Source organism: Grammomys surdaster, unplaced genomic scaffold (genome assembly GCF_004785775.1).
Source record: "Grammomys surdaster isolate TR1022 unplaced genomic scaffold, NIH_TR_1.0 126133, whole genome shotgun sequence".
NCBI lineage: Eukaryota > Metazoa > Chordata > Mammalia > Rodentia > Muridae > Grammomys > Grammomys surdaster.
The window spans coordinates 6,861,731-6,879,847 of NW_021620941.1; the positions used below are offsets into that span (position 1 = coordinate 6,861,731).

The 18,117-nt window shown below is 51.0% G+C and overlaps 1 protein-coding gene across 1 annotated transcript in view; it reads left to right on the forward strand.

Moving 5' to 3' along the window:
- Positions 1–467: 467 nt before the first annotated feature.
- Vav2 (vav guanine nucleotide exchange factor 2) overlaps positions 468–18,117 on the forward strand; it is a 166,555-nt gene continuing 148,905 nt past the window's right edge. Inside the window, exon 1 of the mRNA XM_028757195.1 lies at positions 468–671. Within this exon, the coding sequence (XP_028613028.1) occupies positions 468–671 (204 nt within the window). The remainder of the gene's footprint in view (positions 672–18,117) is intronic.

Consider the following 18,117-nt stretch of genomic DNA (forward strand, 5'->3'; position numbering starts at 1 on the left):
AGCGACGGTGGAGCGAGCAGCTCAGGCGCCGGACGAAGGGAGCGAGCGACCCGCTGCGCCTTTGTCTCGGGTGGGGCAGGAGCGGCGGCCGGAGCGGGGCGCCCCGAACGCAGAATGCGGCGCCCAGAGGGGCGGATCGAGGAGCGCTGCGGCGGCAGGAGGCGTGGAGCCCGGGCCGGAGCCGGAGCGGACTTGTGTGTGTGAGAAGGGGGGACCCGGCACGCTGCCCCGGGAGCTCCTGGTGGCCGCACGTGGGCGGGAGCGGCGGCCCGCTAGTAGGAGGAAGAGGAGGGCCGAGCGGCCGCACAGCGGGGACCCGGAGCTGCCTGCGCAAAGCCCCGCCCCGGCGGCCGAGCCCCGCGCGGGCGGGCGGGATGCCTCACGGTCACCGCACTTTGGCCAGAGTGCTGCCCTGAGCCAGCTGGCCCATCGGCCGCGGCGGCGAGCGCACGGGCGCCGCGGGCGCCATGGAGCAGTGGCGGCAATGCGGCCGCTGGCTCATCGACTGCAAGGTCCTGCCGCCCAACCACCGCGTCGTGTGGCCCTCGGCGGTGGTCTTCGACCTGGCGCAGGCGCTGCGCGACGGGGTCCTTCTATGCCAGCTGCTGCACAACCTCTCCCCTGGCTCCATCGACCTTAAGGACATCAACTTCCGGCCGCAGATGTCCCAGGTGAGGGTCCCGGCACTGCAGGAGGGGCTCGGGTGTGCGGCCTGAGGGGCGCATTGACTGGAGCGCGGGCCGCGGGAGGCCCAGATTCCCTGGCTAGAGAGGCTGGCTCAGGGGTCAGTGCAGAGCAGGGCACGTCCCGGTCTCCGCTTCCCGCTCTAGAGAGCGGCCGTCCCCGAAGGCGCGAAGTTGGCTAAAGTCCCTCAAGCCTAGGGCACGCCACCACCGCCGCGGGGACCGTTTGTGTGTGCCGGCTCTACAGTCTACGGCTGCCTGGTGGAGGGCGACTCCAGCCTCGGTGCGGCGCCCAGCACTGCAGTCTCGCACTCAGGCCCGGGTCCCCGAGTGCCCTTTCCAACCCGGTGCGTGCCACGCCGGGGGCCGCGTCCCCGGGCTGCGCGCTAGGCGGCCGGAGCCCGTGGAGGATGAGCTGGAGCCGGTGGAGGATGAGATGGAGTCGTGGCTACTTTGACCCGCAGCGCGGCGGAGGGGCCGGGCCGGGCGGGTGCTCTGGCCGAAGGAAGGGGAGGGCCGGGCGCCGCCCCCTCTCCGGCCTGCGCCTCCTTCCAGACCCCAGCCCGGGATCAGCTGCCTCGAGGGCCTTCCTAGAGGGCCTCTGGGATGGTGTTCCCTTCGCCTCCTCACCGCCCCCTTGTCGGTCGTTGTTCCAGTGTGGCCTTTGTGGAGGACTAGGCACGCGTGTGGCCCCAGGGCAGGGCAGGGCAGGGCAGAGCAGGGTAGGGCAGGAAAATGTCTGCTCTGCTGGCTGAAGCTGCTTTTCTTGGCCCCTTGAAGGGAACTCGGCTGAGAGTTAAGCAAATTCAAGGCGTGTGGCCCGCCCTTCGGGGGTCCCGGATCCCCCGCCCAATCGCTCTTTAAAGGGCTCTGGGAGGCGGAGAGAAGAGTTAGCCAGCTCTGGTTCAGCCGGGTACTGTCCAGGTGCGACCCGCCCACTTCGAAACTCCGAGTGGACGCCGGGAATTCTCTTCTAGGACTGTGGGAAACGCGGTGATTCTTTGAGAGTCACTAATCCTAATATTCTGGCGGGTTTCACCCCTCCCCCCAAAGCCTCTGCCCTTTGGCTGTGTCTGCCTTTCCATAGAGATGAGGCCATTCCCGGTTGACAAAGGAGAGCTCCTGGAGGGAAAGAGAGGGGGTTGTCCTCCTACTTGATAGCAATACCCCAGCAGCTCAGAGAGCCAGAGAGGGAGCCTTCAGGGTCTTTTTGCAGCTGGAGTCCTGCAAGATCTGAGTGACAGTGTGCCCAAGTGGCACACTTAAATGGTTGCTGTAGGGAGGACTTCTTTCACAGATCTGGAAGTGTGATCCACCTCCCGAAGTTGGGCCTGGGCGGCTGCAGTTCTTAACCCCTTTCGTGGCTAGAGAAAGGGAAGGGGCAACTCCTACACATAGCTGGGTCTTGACTCCCTTTCTCCCTATGGGCTTTCACTGAACTGGAGGCTAAGATGGCTTGCTTCTGGCAGATTCTGTTGTTGGGCCTGGAGGCTTGAGCCTGACCTAGGATTAGGGGTGGGCTGGGGTTGGGTTAAGAGGGTGAAGCTGATTGGCAGGGATACTGGGAGGAGCTGGTCTTTGTGGTTTGGTCTGGATGGGATAAGGGGCTCTGGCTTGGGTAGGCTTCAGGATTCAATCCCAGGACCTGGAAACTTCTGGGCTTTACCAGCCGGGGATTACTAACACCTGCACAGAAGGTGTATGTTCTCTTCTTGCTTGTCATCTTGTGTAGGCTGGTTTGTATCATGGTCTCTACAAAGCAGGTCCTTGCTGAACCTTATGGCCCCATGTGTATTCATAAGGAAAGAAGCAATGGTTGTTACCAGAGCTGGCTGTGCAGGGTCTGGGGAGAGACTTCTTTTCTTTCCAGGTGCTTGCTCTATGCCACAGGAAGCTCACATTTCTAATATGGGGGGAGGTGATGTCACCTTGTTTTGTGGTGACTGGAACACAGAAGGAATCACAACTCCTCTTTCTTGGATTGCCTTGGGCTAGGAACAATTTGTGGAGTGGTGGCCACCTCTGATTTGTAGACAAGAGTTAAAGCTTAGAGAGTTCCACAGACGTGCCCTGGTTGTGGCCCACGTCATCCAGGCAGTAAGTGGCTTAAACAAGCTTTTAGAAAGATGTATGGACATCTTTCTAAAGAAATGGTGAATTCAGAGGGCTTGCCTCAGCTGCCCTGCAATTTTGCTTACTTCTTTGGGCTTTCCCTGGAACCTGTGTGGGGGGCTTTCTGTGGTGATAGTGGGAACATGGCTGTTTTCCCTAGACATCTGAATCCTTTATGGGGAGTCATCGGGCTGTTTGGCACAGAATGAGAGACTGTTTTCTTTCTCCCTGTTTGTCATATGCCAGAACATGTCTAGTTCACTGGCCTCTGGTGTCCCCTGATCCTCAAAGGCCACATGGCTTCCTGGTAAACCTTCAGGACTCAGAGGTCCCCTCCCATTTTGAGTTATCTCAGCTGGGCTATTGGTTCTATGGGAGCATAATGGAAAAAAAAATTTTCGAGACAGGGTCTGACTGTAACCCTGACTGGGTAGACCATGCTGACCTGGAATTCTCAGAGACTTGCCTGCCTCTACTTCCCAAGTGCTGAGATTAAAAGAGTGTACCACTATACCAGGCATGGCAGTGCAAATTTATTAGGCATCTGTTGGGTACTGATGGTCATAGAGAGATATTGGCTGCCTGCTTTGTTGTGCCCTCTTGAATGGACAGGATAGGATGCACCTTGTACTCCAATGCCTGGAAGCTGCTTTGGGTTTAATTAAGCTAATTAGGTGTATTTACTAATTACTGATCCTAAGAAGGAACCTATGGAGTTGAAGTGGCTACATTTAAGAGTTCACAAGGGTACTGTGCCAGCTGACAGTCTACATGTTTGCTCTGGAGAGGCCTCCTAAGGAGGGGTCACGGTCACTTGGCTCTGTCATGCTCATAGCACTCTGGTGGCCTTCTCTTTTTAGGACACCAGTGGTCTGTCTGCTGCAGGGATGTATCAGATCTCTTAATTCCTGGATCACAAGGGTTTGCCTTCATGGGACCTCAGTGTTCCCCTCTTCCCTGACCTTTTACCCAGTACTTTTTGTCTCCTCCCCATGTTCTTCCTCTTGTGCCCACAACACGCTGACTTACCCACCACCTTCCAGCCTGGTTCTTTGTCAGCTGGATTGGCTTGGGGCCTCTTCCTTCTCTAGGAAGCTTCCTCAGATTGCTCCCCTGTGCCGAGTCTCGTTTTGGGCTAACATGCTCAAGTATGCATCTCAAGTGCTGCACTTTTGAGGACTTTTCTCGTGAACACCACTTGCTGCCTGCTCCTGGGCTCAGGCCCTGAGAGATTTAGATCACTCATCCAAAGCAAGGGTGGTTGTGGGTTCTTAAGGATGTGAGCTCCTCCGGGAGGACTACATCCTCTCCGGTTCCCTTCATCCTGGCTTCCCGTGCAGAGCAATGTTCTTTTCTTTTACATTTGTTCAAGAAATAATTCCTTTGCCTGGGTCCATGTCACAGGCTGGGGAGGAACAGGAGGGGAGGGGAGCACTCTGGCCAGTGTTCTCATGAAGCCTCTGTAAGCAAGGGCAGCCAGTGGATATGGATGAAATGCTTTTTGATTGAGAAAGAAGCTGTTGGCTGATACACAGCTCCTTGAGTGTATATGTGGGGACTCTGTTGGAGAGGCTGAGAGTCAAGACATAGGATTTGGGAAGTAGAGAAAGCAAAGCTGATTCTCAGGGAAGCCAGGCAGTTTTAAAAAGATTTATTTGTGATCTCGTGTGTGTGTGTGTGTGTGTGTGTGTGTGTGTGTGTGTGTGTGTTAACAGGAATACAAATACCCTGCAGTTCAGAACAGAGTGTTCAATCCCTTGGAGTTGGGGTTACAGCCAATTGTGAGCTGCCTGATGTGGGTGCTGGGAACCAAACTTGAGTCCTCTGAAAAAACAGCAAATGTTGCTTAACCAGGGAGCCATCTTTCCTGCCTTGAGCCAGGCGGTTTTACAATGTGAGAATGGTTCCGACTCATGGCCAAGTTGTATACACTTTCCTGTGGACCTTTGAGCGGTAGCAGGAACTTGGTACTCTACGCCCTTGATGCCCAGTGCATTTCCTTCAAACAAATGTGCATTTTGTCACTACTGCGTCAAGACACTCAGGTGTCCCAGTTAAGTGTCTTTTCCAGCAAAAGTGACCTGGGATCTTCATCTGTTCCTCTCTGTCCAAGGCCTCTCCTCAACAGTCGCATTCTTTGCTCTTCATGGCCAAGGTCCAGGCTTCTTGGATTTGAGTTCAGCTGATACCTCAGGATTAGACTCAGGCTGTGTCCCTGTGGTGGGGTATGGCATCCTGCTATTCTACCCTTTCCCCTGGATCAGAGCAGGTGGCTTGAGGCTCAGCATCGAGTGTCCACTGGAGATGTTGAGCTTAAACTGCTTGATCGTTGGGGAACCTAGGTTTCAGGGAGGTGCTTTGAGAAAAAGTAAATATTGATTTTTCCTCTCCCTCCCCCTTTCCTCTCCCCTTTTTTCCTCTCTCCACTTCTTTCTGTCTTCCCACCCAGTGTGGGTTATGTTTCCTGTTTTATTCTAATCTGCTCTAACCATTATTTACCTCGGTGCTCACATTGTCTTGGGCGACAGTGGGAACTGGTCCAGGTTGGTGTCTTCATATCTCTGGCACACTCCCAGTCATTCTGGGAGCATCGCTGACTCGCTGGCACAAGATGTTCTAGGCTCATCTGTCTGTTCCTTTGTCCTAGCTCAGGAGCTGGCCTCTGCTTCAGTGGATGTAGTTCCTTGGTAGGAGAGGGGTATGTTGAGGCCAAGATGAGGAGGGGTGTGCTCAGGACTCATGGATGCTCTTAGTGCTTACCTGGGGAAGTACATGTGAAAGTGTATATGTATATGTTGTCTGGATACGTCTGTGTGTGCACACATTCTGTGCTTATCTGTGGTCTCTGGATGTGAATGCAGCCAATGCTGAGTTAGCTATATATCGATTTCCACAGGACTGGATCCCTCCTATGTCAAGTTCTATGATTAAGGCTCTTGCTCCTCTTATGGCTGAGGTGGAATTCCAGCACCCATACTGGGTGACTCACAGAGGCTTACTGCGATAGCTCCAGGGGATCCTTCACACTTCACTGGCTCTGCAGGTAGTTGCATTCATGAATATGCACACACAGATAATAAAAAAAAAATCTTTAGATTTATGCATTTTTGGTAGTCATAACAAAAACTAACAAATATGTAACATTAATTAAAACAATTTCCGAACTCTGTCCTTTTCTTTTGGAGACACAGTCTCACTATGTAGTCCTGGCTGTTCTGGAATTCACTCTGCAGACCTGGCAGGTCTTGAACTCAAGAGTTCCACCTGCCTCTGTCTCCTTAGTGCTGGGATAAAAGATGTGCACCACCACTCTTGGGAGAAAGTTTGTTTGGTATTATTATGTGTGTGCATGTAGGCATGAGTACCACGGTGTGTGTACTGAGACAGCTTTGTGGGGGTGGCTCCCGCCTTCCACCTTTACATGTAGGCAGGGATCAAACTCAGGTCATCAGGCTTGCATCGTGAGCACTTTTACCCCTTGAGCCATCTTGCCTACTCTATAATACTAATTTTAATGATGTATTTTACTTAGCATGTTAGCAGAACACCCCTGGAAGGGTGAAAGCCAGATCTTTGGGGGTATAGGAGTTCTGTCTTGCCATGGATAAAACACAGATGTGTATGTATAGAACTCAGTTTCATGCGGGAGGGTGAGGTATATAGGGGTGTCTGAAAGACTCCTGGAGGCACTTGTGGTGGGAACATAGCAGGAGAATGTGATTCTGGGGCTGGTGTTTCTGCATGGCCATGTTTGAGGTGCTCAGGTGGCTGCAATGTCAGGGACTTGCTGAGAGAGGTGCAGGACTTCTGGCAGCATTATCCCTAGGCCTGGTCTGATGTCCATGCAATGAACCACTGGAACAGCAAGCAGCATCTGCTGAAGGGTGGACACTCTCAGCACTGGTGTGAATTGTTTGTGTGGTGTGTGTTGGTTAAAAAACAAACAAACAAACAAACAAACAAACCTGGTTTGCTTGTTAGTCAGGGTGCTGCTGAGAGGAAGGTCATGTTGAAGTCCTTTGTGAAGAGCAGTCTGTCCCTGCTTTGGACCCTGGGGATGTATGTTCATTTAGTTGGGAATGGGGAACTGTTGGGCTCTTACTTCTTGGGGGCCTGAAAAGGAAAGTGTTCCCTCTGACCGTGGTCCTTAGTTGAGTTCTTTCTTGCTTGAGGGTTTGGTAACCCAAGATGTCCCTTATCTTCTCTGAAGCCATGGGGTCTCCAGAGGACAGTTGGGAATATGATCTCTCTTGTTTAAAAAATGTTTACTTTTTATTTCTGTGTGTATTTGTGTATGTGTGTGTATGCACATGTGTGCAGATGCCCTTGGAGGCCAAAAGAGGGCACCTGATATTCTAGATCTGGAACAGGCTGGCCTGGGTCAGTGAGCAGCAAGCAGCAGCAATGGTCTTAACCATGGAGCCATCTCTGTCTGTCAGCCCTGTCTGTCCTGGAACTCACTCTGTAGACCCAGCAGACATTAAGTTCAAGAGATCTGCCTCCCAGTGCTGGGATTAAAAGCATGTGCGCTCCCCCCCCCCCCAAGCCATTTGTCTAATCTCCCTGACCCCTCTTTTGAGGACGCTCATGATAAAACATTTGTCACTTGGCCGGTATCCAGGAGATGTATGTTGGTTCCGGACAGCAAACTCAGAACATAGACAGTGAAGACTGGTGGGTTGCGCACCTGGTGTCTGATGTGTCAGGACCCTGTGTTAAGTGGATGAAGGACATAGTCTCCTCGGTCCTGGCCCCCCTCACCCTGCATCAGGCCTTGTTTCTCAGATTCTTTGAAAACACCTTTTCCCCACATGCCAGCCTGACTGGTCAGCTTTCTTCTGGAGTAAGGTAATCAGTGTTTGCTATTAAGAATTAGCTTAGAATAGTTTAGGCATCATGGCCAGATGGCCTCTATTCTAGCACCCCCACCCCTAACTCTGCCCTCATAGCAGGGAGTGCAGCTTTAGCTGTTTTCTGAACTAAGAGTGAGGCTGTGCTCCAGTACAATGTATTTATCGAGTTAGAATTCTGTGTTTCATAATGGGGCTTATTCCAACCATTAAAATATAACGTTTCTTGGGAACTGAGGTTGTAGCTTGGTGACATTTGCCAGGCCCTGGGCTCCATCTCCATCACACACACACACACACACACACACACACACACACACACACTCCTTGGTTTGTAGAGTGTACAAAGCAGGCTATATAGACAGACATGGTAGAAGGAGCCCAGCCTAGCAGCACAGGCTTGACATACCAGTTACTTGAAATGGTGAGGCAGAAGAACCACAACCTCAAAGCCGGCCTGGAAACTTACTGAGGCTCTGTCTTAAGATAGAGTATAGGGGCTAAAACTCTAGCTTAGCAGTAAAAGACTTGACTAATACACACAGAGTCCTAGGGTCAGGTCCTGGGGGAAATAGCAGCTGTGGGTCATACAAAACTAAAGGGTGAGATTTAGAAGATCAGCACCCATACATGTGGAGCTGTGAGTGCTGGGGTCTGCTGAATTCTGCTTCAGGCCATCTCCTTTCTCCCTGCCTCCTGCGCCTCCTCCTTGTCATCTTGACACAGCTAGAGTCCTCTGGGAGGAGAAAATGCCCCCATCAGATTGCCTGTAGGTAAGTCTGTAGGGCATTTTTTTTCTTGATTAATGATAGCTGTGAGGTGGGCCCAGTTGACCTACCGTGGACAGTGTCATCACAGGGCAGGTGGTCCTGGGGTGTCTAAGAAGGCAGGCTAAGTGAGCCAAGGGGAGCATCTCAGCTTGGGTTTTCATTCCTGCCTTCCAGTTCCTGCCTTGGTTTCCACTGATGAGGGACTGTGGATGACGTGGGAGCCCAGTAAACTCTTGGCTTCCCAAGTTGCTTTTCGTTGAGGTGTTTTATCTCAGCAGCAAAACCTAACTAAGATACTTTCTTTGTGGCTTTCTGCGCCCAGCTGATCCTCCAGCCCTGTGCTGAAGCTCACCTGGTGGGCGGCGCCCTGTATTTCTGTCTGGCACCTGGTGCTCTAACTCAGCCTCTGGCTGCCTCCTGTTGCTTCCTACTTCCTGGTCATTGCCCTGCAGTTTGCTCCTTAGCCTCTCCCCTCCCCCCTCCTGCTCGAATTGCTTCCCCAGGCTCTGAATTTTGAGAAGGGCTCTTGGTCCCCCTCCCCCAATACTGGTTTGTCCCTGTCTGCTTTTTGCCAAAAGCCCTTGACAAGCTTGTCTAACAGGAAGTGCTGGACAAGAGCAAACTGCTGACCTGTTTTTCTTATGCTTCCTTGATGACCTCGGTCACTTAGGGCCCTCAGTCAAGTGTCCTAGATGTGAAAGCCAGGCTCCTGAGGGTCCTTTGAACTTAGTTTCCTTACCTGAAATAGGATGACAGTCCCTGTCTCTCCACACCCCGTACCCAGGCTCACAGGAGGATTTTTAGGAGATATATGCCAGGGAGCATGCTTGGCTGCTAAGGATGCTGCATGCCCTGCCCACCCTCTTGCTGCTGTGGTATCCAGATCTGTGCTGCATGGGGCAGCCACCTTCCTCTCCTGTCCCCTGGCCCTTGACAGATCAGGCCCTGTTAGTCATTCTCACTGGCCTGAGGAGGAGGCTTCTCTGGTCTGGTGTCCCTGGGTGAACTGAGTATCCAACAATTAGAAGTCTGAGAAGACTGAAAGGGACTTCTGCCCTCTCTGTTGCTTCTTGGGCAAGGACTTCCAAACTGTAGAGACAGAAGATGGACACACACCACCTTTGCTGTTAGTGTGTTTGAGAGTTGTACCTGGGAACTGAACCTGGGTCTTGTGGAAGAGCAGCCAGTGTTCTTAACTGGTAAGCCATCTCTCTAACCCTTTAGATAGCATTTATTTCTTGACCATCCAGGCACTGAGCTGGGTGACTCTGGCCTTATTAATGCATAAGAGGAGAGAGAGGTGAGGGGTCAGCTGAGGTCTTACAGCTGTGTTGGGGCCCAGACTTCTCTCCAGCCAGGGCTGGCATTTGGCAGGATCCTTAGGCTGGTGGGAAGTGGGATGCCAGGAGCCAGTAACTGAATCCGAAGGCAGCCTTAATGATGGCCTAGCTGGCTCTGTTGTGACTACATAGCTTCCTAGCCTGTTTCCAGATGATGGGGAGGGGACTCAACCTTATTTGCAAAGCATCTGCCACTGGTTATTGTGTCACAGAGATAGCTCTGTCTGTTGACCTGATAAATAGAGCAGCAAGCTGGCAGGAGGCTGGGGCTGACACTAACCCATAGGACCTTCAGGCTGGTTTCTTGGCCAGGTGATGGTGGACCCCTTGCTTTCCTGTGTTTCTTGGAAAGTTCTTGTTCCCAGGTATTTCAATAGCAACAGCTATTGTAAGATTCAGGTGTGGCCTGCTGGAGAGGGTGGTCTCAGGACAAATTGACCTTACTGCCGTCACTGGGCTCTTGTCCGTCAAGAACAGCTATGGCTCCTGCCTTAGAGTTGTTGCACATGGAAGACTCCTGTGGATGCCTCCCACCCGTTAACATCTTTTTGTGGAGTGTGGCTGGTCCACATCCTCCTTTCCCCATGGCAGGAATCCTAGACCTCACTCACTCACACAGAGATGACCTTGTGCAGACCACTGGGGACCCGCTACTTCCATCCTGGTCCTGGCTTCAGGCGCTTGGGCAGGGAGGGTGTGATTGCAGACATATCTCTGGGTGAATACCATCAGAGCCCTGGACCCTCTTAGCCCAAGTCTGAATTCTACCTTACCATCTCTTGCAGATCCTATGTCTTCTTGACTCTTGGTCTTGGGCCTTGCTTTCTCAGGGGACTTTTAAAGAGCCACAGAGTAGGATTTGGTGAGGACTGACTGAGGTAGCAGAGGAACAAAGCTCAGGAGAGCAGGCTTTGTGGATGGGGCAGTCTCATACCCCTTGCAGAGTTGGAGCTGAGATTCCTCCCGTGCAGCTGCTAACAGATCCAATAGAACAGAGACAACTCAGGACTCCTTGTTTGGCTCCAGTGCCCCAACCCCCAGCAGGGCTGAGCTCATCCTCAGCCTGTGATTCCCTTGAGCACCTAGGGGCCCTCTGACTGCATAGTATCCTGTAGTTGTCACTGTCTTTGGCTCCAAAAGATAAGCAAGAATAGCAGACTTCACAGTGGCGAGGAGGTGACAGGTCTGTGCCCAGGCTTGCTTTGACCTGGGGCCAGACCTGACTGAGATTTCCTGCAGTCTGCCAGTGGCAGTTTCACAAGGACAGACTCAAACAGTGATCTGTGGTCTGTGTGTGTTTGCCATGCTTTATAGAGTTTGTATAAGGATTAAAAGAGTTTTTATAGGGCCCGCATCTGCCCTGGAGCCAACTCAAACCTGAAGCCATAAATGCCTCTCCTGGCTGCTGTTCTCTGTTTTTGATTGGGGTGGGCACAGTTGGTCCCCTTTTCTTCCGCTATGCCTTTAACCTTGGCATTTCCAGGGTCACAGAGCTTGCTCTGAGTCCCCTCACCCCTTTGCTATCTGTGCAGGGTAGGCCAGTTGCTTGCTTATCTTCCTTCTTTAATTAGATGACCTTTCAAAATGTTGCTGCATTTGGGGTTGTGTATTAATTACATCAAGCCCTTCGGTGGGGGGATCGAGAGGGTTCTGAGGTAGGGGTTGGGAGTGGTCTTCCAGGACCAGAATCCTGTACTCTTGAGGCATTATGGCTGTCTTTTTTATCCCTGTGCCTCTCCAGCTCTCTCTTCATAGGTCATCTCCCTATAAAAGGAGTGATTTTTCTGATTGTCACCGTTGTCTACATGCTGGAGCATGCAGCCAGGCACATGCAGGTGGTGTGGACCTGTGCTGACTGTGACATCGGACTTCCTTTGTTGGCTAAGGAGAAGAGATGCCTGGTGTTGGGCCACCTCTGGAATCCTGTTGCTTTGACTTAGGCGCCCCCTTTTTGATTCCAGAGCCTATTCCTGCAGTTACCAGCACCCTGGAGGTCTGAGGCTCATGTTGCTGCCTTGTTTTCTACCCTCAGTGAGATGCAGAGGTTTGTGGTCGTGTTAGAGCATGGGCCCCTATCTCTTAACTGTGTAAGATGGTGTTCAGCTCAAGACCGTTTCGTCATGTCCTCTGGTGGAAAGGGCAGCTGGGCACGTGTAGTCTACTGCACGACCTGTGTCCCCACCCCCAGCCTGTGGTGTTGGGTGGAAGGCGCTGGGCACGTGTAGTCTCCTGCACGACCTGTGTCCCGACCCCCAGCCTGTGGTGGTGGGTGGAAGGCGCTGGGCACGTGTAGTCTCCTGCACGACCTGTGCACCACCCCCAACCTGTGGTGGTGGGTGGAAGGCGCTGGTTCCTTATGTTCATTCAGCCCTGTTCTGAGACCCGCCCTCCTCCTTTCCTCACTCCTTCCACTCCTTCCCTCCGCTCCCTTCTCCCTATTGGTGTCCCTCTCTGGTCCTTATTGTGTTTATTTAGCAGTGGGGACAGGAGGGGCCACAGTTGCTTGGGTGAAAGAAAAGGCCCCTTTTGGATCTGGCTTCTTTGCACTCATAGATGATACATCGCTCTACACGCTGGCCCAGGGCGCCTGTCTCCACCCTGAAATGTCTTGCTATTGCTTGTTTTCACCCTAGAGCACACAGGAAACCTGTTTGAGACACGGCAGCCATGGAGACTGGCAGGTTGCTGTGTCTCTCCAAGCCTCAGTTTACCCCTTGCCCCAATGGCGGGGTGGTTCACCCACTCTCACCCTGTTCCTGTGTGCTCACCTTTCTTTCACCTTCTTTAATTCATTAATTAATAATTAATTTTGCTTTATCTGTTTATTTGAGACAGTCTCATACAGCCCCACCTGATCTTTAACTCACTATATTGCTGAGGATGGCCTTGAACTCCTGATCCTTCCGCCTCTACTTCCTAAGTAGATTACTTGCATATGCCACAATGCCTGGCCCTTGCCTTTCTTGGGCTTTCCTTATGGTCTGGCCCCTTCTCCCATTGGGTCTCCACCGCTTCCCACTCTCAATCTCCAGGAGACAGTGTTCCCTTAATGCTTGTCTCTTGTATCTAGCCTCAGCTTGGTGCCTGCTACACGATGCTCCCCCTCCTCCCCCAGCTGTCAGGAACAGAGAGAGAGGCGGCCCTCTTCCCATCTTGAGGAGCCAGAGCTAGACTCCCGCATAAGTGATGGAGGTTATCCCAGTGGCTGCAGCTCTGTGGCCTTGTGTTTCAGGCTTGTGAAAAGGGATCATCTTGTCTCCCACGTGCTTCCTAGGTGGGTAGAAGGACGCTGTGAGTGGCGCATGAAGTTGCTTGCCTTTCCTCAGAGCTGCTGTCTGGTGTGTGTAATTACTCCTGTGGTGAGCCGCCCTGCCCTGCCAGTGACTCTTCAGCTCTGTGGTTCGTGCTCTGGTTGACAAGTCCCCTCTTCAACTGTTCCTAGAGGTGGGGCACGTTCTTGTGGGAGCGCTTCTCCAGCTGTAGCCGTCTGGGGCAAGCTCTGTCAGTGACTGCTTTTAATAATGACATGGCTCTTTGGGTGAATCTAAGTGTTTCCAAGATTAGTTGATGATGTCATATTCTTGTACCCCACCCTGGAGCCCAGACTTGTTCTGGCATTTTTGGGAATGTGAGCATTTGAGATGTGGTACAGAATTGGATGGCGAGGCTGGCATGCTTCTGGACTGTTTATTTAGCAGGTGCTAAGAATGCATTGTAAGGAGTGGGTAAGGCTATGTGTGTTTGCACATCCTTGCGTGTGTGTGTGTGTGTGTGTGTGTGTGTACACACACCTTACTCATAAATGCACACTAAGGCTTGACTGCTCTGTGCAGCGGGCTTCCTAAGAGTGAGGTTCCTGAGATTATGGTGTGTGGGTGCTGGGTGGGACTGAGTCACCAAGGACTCTGTGTTCTGCAGGCCAGTGTGATCCTGCTCCCAGGCCCAGTGCCTGTCTAGGTCTCAAGGCTGGAAAGAGTCATTTATGGCCCCCTGTTTTTGTTTTTTTTTTTTTTTTTTTTTTTTTTTTTGTGGGGGGATTGTCTGCTCAGGGCCCTGTGAACCTCATTTTGCTCTCTAAGCTGTCTACCCTATTGATGCTAGTGGATGAAGAGCTGGCCTTTCTACTGGGGGATGCCAGCCACTCTTCCTTTGTTGAAAGTTAGGTGCCCAGGTGTCACAGACAACAATGAATGGGCCCCTCAATGAATGGGTTCTGAGAATGGGGGAAGGGAGACAGAGGACGAGGAGGGCCATGACAGTGGGTTTATAGTTTGTTTTATACTCTCTTACTTCAGATCGGTAATTTTTACTAATGTCTAGACATCATGAGCATTATATGGACCAAATGATAACATTCTGATTATTTGATTTTGACAAAGCCTGATATAGATGCAAGTGACAAAGTGCACCACCTTTAAGGCACATGAGGCTACAGAGAAGCCATGAACAAAAAGTCTGCTAAGAGAATGCAAAACAAGAAGGCTGACATAGAGTTTATGTTGTAACATTTTTGGGTTAAATATGAAGATATATAATAAATTTTACAATGTTTAAAGCTCATCAGAATCTGGATACCTTTATACAATAGTTTCATATAATTTTTCCTTTTTGAGGGAATTTAACACCTTTTTAAAAGCTAGAAAAAAAATGAGACACCTACCCACACTATAGGTTATTATTTTGTAAATCAGTTTCTGGGACTTAGTTCAGAAATGTCTAACTTACCCAAACACCAGAGGAAGTTACTAAACTGTCACTATCTACCAAAGAATGAAGAAAAACTGTCGTTTGACCTTAAATCCTCGGTAAGATAGAATGAACCAGCCCTTTACCACTCACTACATTCTAAAACACAACCTTCCTTTAGTCATTTGCAAAACTGTATAAGAATACATTAGTCGTTTCTTAATCCAGCTCCTGGTTCATCCTTTCTCTTTCTCTACCACCTGGCAGTGAGCTCTGTATGGCTCCTGGTCCCCATGAATGAACTGTGATTATTCCAGGATGCACAGAGAAGCTGTTACCCTGGTTAGGCTGTCAGTCACAACCACAGCCTTCCCTAGCAGAGAGGCTCTGGCCCTCAGTCTGCCTACAGCTTAGCCTTCTGGTTCTTGGAGTGTAGGCTGGTTCCTGGGTTTCTTCCTTATGGGCGGGCAGCTGGGTAGACCAGCCAGCCAGCCAGGATAGTATCTCATGATGGAGGGCACAGCCCAGGGGCTAGCCTCTGTAGAGTCCTTGTGCCAGGGAGATGCCTGCCGTGCTGGCTGCCCCAGGCAGTTCTAGGGATTGCCAAGATGGGTCTATTAGTCACTGAATGGTCCTGAGGTGGATCCAGTACAGGATGTTCTCTTCTCTGCCTCACAGAGGCTCATTGGAGTTTTCATGTTTGAAAAGCTTTGGGAACTGAGGCTGAGCCCCAAGAACCTGTCAGAGTTCACTGTCAGAAGAATGCAGGGCTGGAAATTGGCTTCATACACACCCTGAAGGATTGGTGTGTGGTGTGCTCGGGGAGGAGACTTTTCTGCCTCCCAAGATGAGGGATTTGTAGCCTTTGTTGCAATCCATAATTCATGTGTTGGCACGTTCTCTCTCTCTCTCTCTCTCTCTCTCTCTCTCTCTCTCTCTCTCTCTCTCTCTCTCTCTCTCAAAACTCATGTGCATAATAAAACTTTTTCCTCTTAAAAAAAGGAAGATAGAATGTCTACACACCACTCCCTCCCTCCTCTTCATGCAAATAAACCCTGGGAGAAATTGGCCTGTCATCTCCTTGGGTGTATTTTGTGGTAATTTAGCTGCTTAAATGAAACATCTGTTAGCCAGCAAGACCCAGGGAGAGCTGGGCTCTAGATTACATTGAAGAGCTTCCCTGCTCATTTGTGTTTACTGTTCCTGGGGAGTGGCTTACAGGCAGTGGAGTGGGGGTGGAGTTGACACCCAGAGGCCATGGTGCAGGAGTGGGGGTGGGGAGAGCTAGAACATTGCACTCACCCCCCTTGGGTCCCTGAGGACAAGGGTCCACTTCCTCTCTGCGGGTGGGTTAGAGATGGTGTTGGGCTGTGGTTGGGACTCTGGGAAGAAGCTGCTCCTGTCTCTGCAACTTCATGTAGGCCTAAGAGACCCTTACACTTAGGCAGAATTTCCTCCTGAGGGGCTGGGTGTCCCTTGGTGTCCTGAGGTATGAGGATGGTGAGCTTAGACTTGGCCCCACTGTGGACCTGGCCCTGTGTGCTTGTGGACAAGGTTTCTACCTACCTCAGGTCTTAGCTGGTATGTCTATAGGAGGAGGCCTTTAATGGGACTAGGTAAGCTTCCTTCCCAGTCTCCTCTGTGTGGACCACAGTCTCCAGCTCCTAGTAAGTACTCTGTGTGCTTGGTTGTTTCCCATCCCAGCTTTGGGAGCTGCCTCATTATATAATGGTTTTGTGTGTGTGTGTGTGTGTGTGTGTGTGTATGTATGTGTGTGTGTGACAGGCAGTGATTTTCACCTTGCTGTGTGGTATAAATAGGGGAGTGGTGCACATCTCTGTTGGGCACAGGTGGACCCTTGATACCAGTTTGAGGAGGGTGAGAGGTCATCTCTCTTTCAAGGGTCCTGTAGGTTCTGGGGCAGAACGAGGAAACACTGGCATGACCTTTCAAGTGAATAGTTGGGCCCAGGACTCTTGGAGCTGGGGTTGCTGAGTCCAGGCTACAGACCACCCTGTATTTAGGGGAGATGACAGGAATTCCAAGCCACTGCCTTGAAGGATTCATGGAAGTGAGTGGGTGGTCATGTGGGCGGTTTCATCCTTGGGAGGGTCATGAGAAGAGATGGAAAGAATGTGTTATGATCAGATTTGGTTCTAGAAAGTTCTTTTGGGGGGTTGGCCATTATGGTAAGAGACAGCTGTGATGTGTGATAGGTGGGCCATGGGCATAAGTGGAGGGCATGTGGAACAGGCTATGAGGGAGTTTGTAAGCGCTGGTGGGCTTGGCATCAACTGGACAAGGACGATAAAGAGAGTTCCTATGTGGGGCCTGGACAGTGCCACGAATGCTAGACTGGGTTTTGTCCTTGAATAAATTCTACAGCTGGTTGAGGGGACAAGGAAAGTCCAAAGTCTCCCAGGGGCTGTTTGTGTGTGTATGCAGAGGCCAAAGGTCAATAGTGAGTGTCTCTCTGTCACTCCCCTCAACTTTGTTTCAATTAACCCACGGAGCCACAGAGAGATGGATCCACTTTTTTTTTTTTGTTGTTTTTTTTGAATACAGGTTTTCTTGGGCTGGTGAGATAGCTCATTGGGTGCAGGTATCTAATGACTTGAGTTCTATTTCTGGTACCTACATGGTGGAAGGAGAGAACCTACTCCCACAGGTTGTCATCTGACTTTCACCCATGCACCCTATCTCACATGTGCCAGTGTACATACACACAATACATTTTAAAAAATGGGGGAAAATAAAAAGAAACATGCCCTTTACCTCACCTAGGATCTTCCTGTCTCTGCTTTCCAGTCCTAGGATTATAAGTGTACACACTGCTACCTTAATTTTGAGACTGGGTCTTACTGTGTAGTCCTGGTTGGCCTCTGAACTTGTTATGTAAGTGAGACTAGCCTTAGATTCACAGAGATCCGCCTGCCTCTGCTTCCCCAGTGCTGGGATTAAAGTAGTGAGCCACCTCTCTGGACAATTAAAAATTATTTTGGGGTGTGTGTGTGTGTGTGTGTGTGTGTGTGTGTGTGTGCATGTGTGTGTGTGCATGTGTGTATGCGTGAGTGCACACACCCATGCACGTGCACAGTGCCCACATGTGCCTAGGTGTATGCGGTGTATGCAGTGCCTGGCTATGGCTGTGGAGACCAACAGATGTCATCAGGTGTTCCGCTCTGTCACTCTCAGCCTTATGCCCCTCCCCACTCTTTAAATGTGGGTGTTGGGCATCAAACTCAGTTCCTCAAGCTTTCATGACAAGCATTTTACTGACTGAATTATCTCCCCAGTTTTTCTTTTATTGGTGTGTGTGTGTGTGTGTTTGTACAAACCAATGGGTTTCATCATGGCATTTTTGTATGAACATAGCTTTGTGCTTTCCTATCTTTCTTCCCTTGGTAGGGCCGTGTTTACTGAACTCGAGAGCTGGTAGTATAGCCAGGCATAGTGGTTGGAGCCTTTAATCCCAGCACTCAAGAGGCAAAGGCAGGTGGATCTCTGAGTTCCAAACTAGCCTGGTCTACAGAGTGAGTTCCAGGACATCCAAGGCTACACAGAGAAACCCTGTCTCGAAAAACAAAAACTGAAACCAAAACAACAACAAAAAGAGCTGGTAGTGGGATACTAGTTTAGCTGGTGTGTGTGTGTAACTAGTTTAGCTGGTGTGTGT